This window comes from Watersipora subatra, chromosome 1, assembly GCF_963576615.1.
Source record: "Watersipora subatra chromosome 1, tzWatSuba1.1, whole genome shotgun sequence".
Classification (NCBI taxonomy): Eukaryota; Metazoa; Bryozoa; class Gymnolaemata; order Cheilostomatida; family Watersiporidae; genus Watersipora; species Watersipora subatra.
The window spans coordinates 67,342,156-67,350,916 of record NC_088708.1 but is presented as its reverse complement, the minus strand read 5'-3'; the positions used below and the strand labels follow the sequence as shown (position 1 = coordinate 67,350,916).

Below are 8,761 nucleotides of genomic sequence, written 5' to 3'. Positions count from 1 at the left end.
ATCTATAGTATATTATGGTGTATATATAGTATATTATGGTGTATCTATAGTATATTATGGCACAGCTATAGTATATTATACTGTATCTATAGTAGATTATAGTGTATCTATAGTATATTATGATGTATCTATAGTATATTGTAGTCTATCTATAGTATATTATACTGTATCTATAGTATATTATAGTGTATCTATAGTATATTATAGTGTATCTATAGTATATTATAGTGTATCTATAGTATATTATAGTGTATCTATAGTATATTATACTGTATCTATAGTATATTATGGTGTATCTATAGTATATTATGAAGTATCTATAGTATATTATAGTGTATCTATAGTATGATATGTTGGATTATATTGCATTGTGTCATGACATTCTCAAGTAACATTTTAGCAGAGGCTACTTTTCTAATAAGAATGAGCTAAATATATAATTGCTAACAATGCAGAGGACATTAATACAGATGTTGTAGGTCACAGCAGGCAATGTGCATAGTCTACAACTGCTATGTTAGTATTATTACTACTGACACAAATTTTACTCCTTAGTTGAGTTCTATACTTTTGATGCAGACGTTGAATCTGCTGATACCTTCCATCTCATCACGGATGATGGAGCCATTGATACAATAGAGAGTGGTAATAATTGTATAAAGAACGAAACTAGAGATGAGGATAAAGGTAAAGATATGCCCCCAGATGAAATGGACCACTTCGAGGATATTCTTGCTGAAGCGGATGAGGCCCTCTTAGAAGGTAGCCAACCAATTAGCATTTACTACTCAGAACCTGTTTGAAATATTTACTATGTAGAGCCTGGGCAGGCTGGTGTTCTGTAAAGGATCATCAGGTATGCCACTAAAGCGTAGATGATAAGTATGTGCACAAGTATTCCTAAACATGTCTATGCATTTGCAAGTGGTTGATTGTTGCAGATGCTATGATGTTGGTCTACCAAGCTGACAGCCATGAGTTCAAATCCGGTTGAGAGTAATCTTTTTTGTCCTAATCGTTGCTTTGGACCTACAGACAAACATGGCTTTTATTATAATAAAGATTGTTGATGACATTGTCTCCTCAAAGTTATAGATATGAGTGTGGGTTGCAGGCCTTGATCCTGATCTGGTTAAAAAGACGGAAGAGCAAATATTTGCGAAGATAAAATTTTACAAAGACGTGAGTATCAGTGCTTGAAACAAGCTATGATTGAGGCAGGGACTTTCTGTATATCATATTTTATACAAGAACTCAAAACCAAACTAAATCACATATATTGATCCAATATTAAATGTATACAATAATCTATCAAACAATATTCCATATTTGGAGATTCAAAGGAAGGCTTAAAGATCGGCCAAAGCTCTGGGTCAAGCATTTTATGAAGGTGGCATTACAGCACATCAAAACATTGTTGAATTGGCTAAGGGCTTTCCACTTAGCACAATGCATTGCTTTGTTCTATGTAATGACCAGAACTAAAGAACAAATAGCCTAAGTCATCTAACTTCTGGAGTTTGCTCATATACCCACCCATGTCGCTGATTCTCGGAATCTCTCTTCGTAGTTTCTTCTGCTCAGGCATCTGACATGAGATTATTACAGATAAACTAGGATGGTTTAATAAGCCAAAAATAGCAGAAATTGTTAACACTCATTGATAAATATAACACTTTCCCTTAGCTGCAGACCTAACAGAGCTAGCTTATTGAATATGAGTATGTTTGACAGGTGCTGGACAAAGTCAACTGCAAACCTTGGACAATGAGAAAAAAGATGGTGATGCTGAAGGAGGCGAGAAGCTACACTGCCAAGTTTGAAGGCAAACTTAGCAAATCTGGAGGACACGATCGGGTAGCTCAGTTGAAGGTGATGATATGCATAGTCATAGACAGCAGTCTTCTCTGATTATTAATTGCTTTATCAGTTAAAGGGTATATTGATGTCTGAGTGAAATATTGCCATGTTTCTCTGAACTGAACAATAACATCAACCAATACTTCTAACTAGCGCGGCTAAGAGATTTAGCTGGCAGGCAGCACTTAGTAAAAGGAAACTAAAGGCAGCACTTTCTGAGCTTCCAGTCGAGAGCTCAGAGAGCCCATTAGAGACAAACAGGTGACGTTTAAAATAAGTTTTATTCTCTGAAATGACACTTGCTCAAATATTTTTGGATTTCCAATTTTTGCAGCCAATTATTACCTTTACTGCATTTCAGGAAAATAAATGAAACTAGAAGAGGATGAAAGAGAACTTACTAAATAGTATTTACTTGTTCATGTTTGCACCAATTTGAGTATGCAGAACAGCTTAAAGGTTTTAATTAAATTGCAATACAAGTTCAAGCATTGACATAAAATTATTTTGATATAACAGATACTCACTTAATAACCATGGTAGAGAAACGCTGTTTAGATATTATATATAATAAAGTGATAATTGTATTATAGCTTTAAACATCGTTGAAAAATATCCTTTCTAATTTGATGAGAGTATATCTTCAATGTTTGTGATAATCACTAGGCTATGCAATAGAACTTCATAACTATGTTTTCAGATAGAGTTTTCTTCTCTTGTTCATAGTCCGCCGGTGTAAGCCGAGAGGTCTATTTGCCAGAAACTCATAAGCATATTTTAATGACAGGCAACCTATTCAAAGATCAGTAGAGAACTGTCCAACTTTGCATCGCTGCTTGTGCCTTGGGAAGGAAGGATCAAACATATTGAGTCATACTTTGGAGGAGTTGTTGCCTCCTACTTTACTTTCCTCAGATGGATATTCTGGACAAACATTGTACAGGCAGTCATCATCGGAGGAGTGATCATCGTGCCTGAAGTGCTTTTTGGCCCGGACTGGGGTTCAGTAGACTATAAAACAGTGCCAGGTTGCTATGCATATGTATATAATATAATATATTATGTATTATATTATTTGTCAATATAGTTATATTAGCATGCATGGTTGGATCTATTTCTGAGTTACCTATTTACTTTTGGCTTGCTTTACAAAAGGTAGCATATACCATAATTATGGTGATGGCATTTTACATGACATGTAAAACTACTATGTATGATTTGTTTACCCACAATGCATATTCGAAAATGTGTTACAGTAATTATTTTAAATCAGTCTTATTAAAGTTGTAAGTTGGATAAATGAAATTGATTGAATGATCCAAATAGATACGACTTACTCATAAACAACAACTTTGTACACTTACTGTTGCAGTTAATGAAACAGAAGGAGCAGCATACTTGAAGACTTCATGGGATTTTGACGGGTATCTCAAGTACTCCCCTTTATTCTATGGTTATTACTCAAGCACCGAACAATTCTCCTCAGGCTACAGCATGCCGCTCGCCTATCTCATCGCTAATTTGGTGGCATTTTCTTACAATTTTATTGCAATCCTGCGGCAAATAGCAATTAATGCGAAAGACAAGAAAGCGTCGGACAAGGACGACAACTTCACATTTTCCTGGAAAACATTTGCTAGCTGGGACTACATGATAGGTAATTCTGAAACAGCCAAGAACAAGTTTCTGTCGATAACAGTTTCAATTCATGAGAGCATTACTGAGCAGAAAGAAGCTAAAAAGAAAGTTGGAAAAAAGCTATTATTCTTTCGGGTGATAGCAAACTTGCTTGTTCTTATGGTTCTAGCGAGTAGCACATATGCCATTTACCTGACAGTTCAAAGGTCCCAAAAGTTTGAAAAGAGGATTAAAGACGAAGGTCCAAACTCAGTGAACGCCTGGGAAAGAAACGAGGTTTCTATAGTGATGTCACTGGCTACTGCCTTGTTTCCTATGCTATTTGATCTGATAGCAAAGATGGAAGACTACCACCCGAGGGTGGCGCTGCAAAAGTCTCTCTATAGGATCCTCATTCTATACTTGCTGAATCTTTACACTCTATACATTGCTCTCTACTGGAAAATAGAGAACATTCAAGAATCTGTCGTAGAAGCGAACGCTACATATTATTCACAGTTCAATCTCTCAGAGACTATCTTCTGCAATCAAAGAGATCGTAACGGTGATTATAAATTGCTATACAGCAATGATACCATGGCTTCAAACACAACATGTGTCCCACAATTTACCGCAGAAACTACATGCTGGGAGACCATGGTAGGGCAAGAGCTATTTAAACTAACAGTGTTTGATATGGTCACTACTATCGGTCTTATATATGTCATAGAATTTTTCAGAGCCTTGTTCATAAAGATAGTAAATGCATGCTGGTGCTGGGACCTAGAAAGAAACTTTCCTGGCTACGCTACCTTTTCTCTGGCCGAGAACCTCCTGCATCTAGTTTACAATCAAGGAATGATCTGGATGGGAACTTTATTTGCTCCTGGTTTACCCGCATTTAATCTCATCAAGTTGCTTGCCATATTTTATGTAAGGGCATGGGCTGTTATGGTCTGTAATGTACCTGAAGAAAGAATCTTCAAAGCAGGGAGTGATAACTTCTATCTTCTTATCTTATTGTTCATGCTCTATGTGGTAATGATTCCAGTCGCATTTGCTATGGTCACAATTTCAACCTCAACTATTTGTGGTCCATTCAGAGATGTGGAGTTCATGTACTATGCATTGACGGAGTGGATGGAAGAAGTTCTACCAGGTTCTGTCAACCAAGTTCTTGATTACATCGCTTCTCCGGGAGCCCTCATTCCAATCTTCATTTTGCTGTTTCTCGTCTTGAACTACCTCAAGTCGAGTAATGATGCTCTAAAGGGATCTGTGGCAGATTTGAAAAAACAACTCAAGTATGAAAGAACGGAAGGCAAGAAGAAAGTATTCAGTATGGCAGACAGCGACGGTAAAAGCAAGCAACGTAAGGACAAGGATAAAAACGCCAAGGCTCGCACATCCGTAACAGCACTCCAAGCTCTTCATAGAATGGGCGGGCTAAAAGATAATAGAAGTTTATCTTTAATAGAAGTCTCAGAGCCTGGAGGTCACCGTAAAGATCAGCCAGAGAATAAAACAAGATCGGCAAGAAATATTAGGAAAGGCACTAGCTCATTATTAGCTTTGCGTGCTCTCCACAGAATGGGAGCATTTACAAACGCTAAGACAAGCAACCCTTCTTGACACTGTTTAAAGAAGACTTGAACCACAACTAGCAGACTGTTTTTTTAAGTTAACAATAAGTTGTTTTTGTTTAGAGTTGGATATGAAAGAATAATCTATGCTTTATAAAATTACAAGCATATTAGTAATACGGTAATTTATATAATACATACTGTTTAGAATAAAGTCATAGGTTTGCGGTATTCTGGTACAATCTTTCATCTGACGCTGCATAATAGCACATATATATACGAAATATACCTACAATAATAATAACAATAAGGTCATGGTCTTAACAAAAGACCTTGGCCTTTTGTTAAAGCTCGAACTCAACATGGACTAAAACCAGTCACCTACCACCACACGACTGCGAAGAAGAACTCTAACAATAACCATAGTGGACTGCTAGAAATATCATTGATGGGCTATATGACACATAATTATAGTAATAATAATAATAACAGTAATAATAGCAATAATAATAGTGATAATGATAATAGTAATAGTGATAATAATAGTGATAATGATAATAATGCTAATGATAATAATAATAAATAGGTCCTCTCTTAATGGAATTGAGAAAGATCTTGGACCCTTTGGCCTCTTATTAAGACCTGGACTCAACACGACTAAAACCAGTCACCTACCACCACACGACTGTGAAGAAAAACTCTAACAACAATAATAATGATAATAATATAATGTTTGTGAGTGCACTAATTACTATTGGTATCACTTCTGTCTTCACCTTCCACAGTCTGTTTGAGATAAACAGACTGTGGAAGGTGAAGACAGAAGTGATACCAATAGTAATAATTGGTGCACACGAAACAATATCAATGAGGCATATAGCATACCTGGCTGAGGTAGGAGTAAACAGTATTTTAAGACTACACAGAAGACAGCCATCTTAGGAACAGCTCACTTATTGAGGAAGGTCCCCTCTTAGTGAAATTGAGGAACATGTTGAATCCTTTGGCCTTTTGTTAAAGCCTATACTCAACACGACTAAAACCAGTCACCTACCACCACACGACTGTAAAGAAAAACTATAATAATACTAATAGCTGTATTGAACAAGAAGATGGAATGCATGTAGAGTTTGATCTAAACGTGGGTAAATGCAGGTTGTGTACTGGAAAATATAGAAATGGTTGTGACTATGTTCTGGTTGTTCATCTTTATTTGAATATCAGTACTGGGAATATTGTCAAACCTGTAGTAAAAACAGCTATGCCAAGATCATTCAGGTATATAATAGAATGCTAAATGATTGAAAAACATGAAATATACATTAGGTGCTAATAACTTAATATGCAAGTATAAATTGCGCATATTTGGCGGGTAATAAACTATAACAAGCCATGTGAAATACAAACAATAGTACAACTTGATACATTCTTCTCATCTTCTGACCAAACTCCAGTTATGTGGTTGCCCGTCAGTCAGGAAAGATTGTCAGTCTGGATCATTCGGCTCTATCTAGTAAAACTTTATATATACGAAACATAATAAAAGTTGAATAATAACGAAATAAAAGCTACCCTTTTCTTTCTTAGACAACCACTGATTATTACAGTTTACTGACCACCAGTTTGTAACTTAAGCTGTCGAGCTTTGGGTGTTCCAAATAAGGCAGCATAATGTACATTTGGTCACATGACCCAGCATAAATAAATCAGCTAGATTCTATTACAGTGTTTAAAGGTTGACTTGCAACAAAATTCACATTACAGTTATTTGGTATCAAAAGATTCATCATGTCTTACTCTGTTGTGTTGTAGGTGCCAAATATGTGGAAATGTGATTACAAGCTCTTAAAAGCTCAAAAACGAAAAGCCGTCTGTAGATTGGAATCTGTTTATTTATCTGACGTAGTCATTACAATTTGGTTATTGTCTTATCACGTGACGTTATTACGTGAATTGAAAGGCCAATAAAAAGCTTAATACAAAACTTATCGTAACACTAGTTTATGACAAACACTTCGGGTTTCACTGAAGACCCCGTATCAAATATAGATGCTATGCTACTTTACAGTTTTGTTTCGGCTTGATCAAATCGTCAAGTCGTAATCTGATCATGTAACCCAATACTTCGCAAATAATTTTTGCAGCACTTTTCGATTATCACAAGTGACCAACAGGATCACCATGATTATCAGACAATGATATGTACTCCTTCGAGCTAAGGTTAAAAAGTTTAACGAATTTTTACGGTAAGTTATAAGATATCAGTGCTAAAAGTGACAGCATTACAATGACAATAAAACAGACACGTAAGAACAATAGACACGGTTTTATTGAATTCATGAAGTCTATTTGTGAACATATTTCGACGAATGAGGTTGCATGAAAGTGTAAACAAAAACCATCCTGTAACAACTACGTCCCATTTGAGCCGTTTTGGAAAGAGAATCCAAACTATGGCGGTCTCGTGTGGCTGCGATTAACTGTTTGTTTTTTAGCTTTTAAGAGCTTTTAATCACATTCCCATATATTTTGCACTTACAACACAACAGAGTCAGACATGGTGAATCTTTTGATACCAAATAACTGTAATGTGAATTTTGTTGTAAGTCAACCTTTAATTAATTTAAAGCTCAATCAAATTTGAGGCAGAGGTTCAGTTAATCATACCTCCGCATTTATCATAAGAAAGTGTCTGTCAACAAAATTGTTGATCTTACACACCGATGCTATGCTAGTTTTAGCAAGCATGGAGCGAAACTGTCTGCTTTCAAGCAAATCAGCCCAATGGTCATAAAAGAGCAACCGTCAGCGACTGTCAGCAACCCTATCAATTTAGTAAGAAGAAACTTTGACAGTGATTAGTTATAATTTCTATTGGTTGCTAAGTAAAGGTACCTCATCAGGAGTAAATACTTAGCATCAAACCGAAGTAAAATTTGATAAAGTAAATTATCATTCGCCTAAGAATTATACGCATATTTTGGCATAAACAGCTCATTATTATTGACAGTATTTGACTGAAATTTGACTGCATGATATATTTTGAGCTTTGACCAATTAGTACTTTGATCAGCTAAATTTGCAATGAGTTTAGTGCTTAGAAACATTCTTGCAAACATTTGCAACAGGAACAAATCACTTGTCAAACACCTGGAAGGTAGATGAAATAAAAACTTTGAAAAATCATGAAAATCTGAGAAAGAAAGTAGAAAAGAACTAGAATGTGATTGCTAAAAATGGAAAATTATTCTGTTTGAAGCCAAGAAGACTAAAAGACAGGCCAGAGCCCCAATTCAACAGATTCCAGTTTCGAACTAAAAAGGGACATGAAGATGTAAGTTAATGTTGCCCTTTATGAACTCTTGTTTTACTTGATGTATAGACATGTAGTACTGTTGGTAGCAATTATGACTTTAGCCAGTGTTTTTGTTGATGCTTGTGATAACCACTCAAATAGTCTTGAATAGTTTCAGCTGCAATTTCCTTTGTAAACTTCTGTTGTCTATTTAGGAATAAGGCTATGAGAAAATTGTGACGGGATAGTTGAAGCTACTACTTACATTAATTAGTAAATGCGCTAGTTTAAAAGTTTTTTAATTTTTAGTTTGATTGTGAATCTGTCTGCAAGCATTGATTGCTTTGACCAATGATATACAGCCCCCACATCTGTGCTCCTGAGGGCTGTATATCATTGCTTTGAC

General features: G+C 35.7%; 1 protein-coding gene across 1 annotated transcript; it reads left to right on the top strand.

The window, feature by feature from the left end:
• Positions 1-1,767: 1,767 nt before the first annotated feature.
• On the top strand, positions 1,768-5,109 carry LOC137390713 (transmembrane channel-like protein 3). Its single transcript, XM_068077039.1, has 3 exons — positions 1,768-1,872; positions 2,648-2,888; positions 3,233-5,109. The coding sequence occupies exons 1-3, from the start codon at positions 1,768-1,770 to the stop codon at positions 5,107-5,109; spliced, it is 2,223 nt and encodes a 740-aa protein (XP_067933140.1).
• Positions 5,110-8,761: the final 3,652 nt, after the last annotated feature.

Bases quoted from the DNA above. Each gene is read 5' to 3' on its own strand.
- LOC137390713 (XM_068077039.1), top strand. From the start codon at position 1,768: ATGAGAAAAAAGATGGTGATGCTGAAGGAGGCGAGAAGCTACACTGCC. The intron at 1,873-2,647 runs GTGATGATATGC...TTTTAATGACAG, and splicing joins ATCGGGTAGCTCAGTTGAAG to GCAACCTATTCAAAGATCAG. The intron at 2,889-3,232 runs GTTGCTATGCAT...TTACTGTTGCAG, and splicing joins AGACTATAAAACAGTGCCAG to TTAATGAAACAGAAGGAGCA.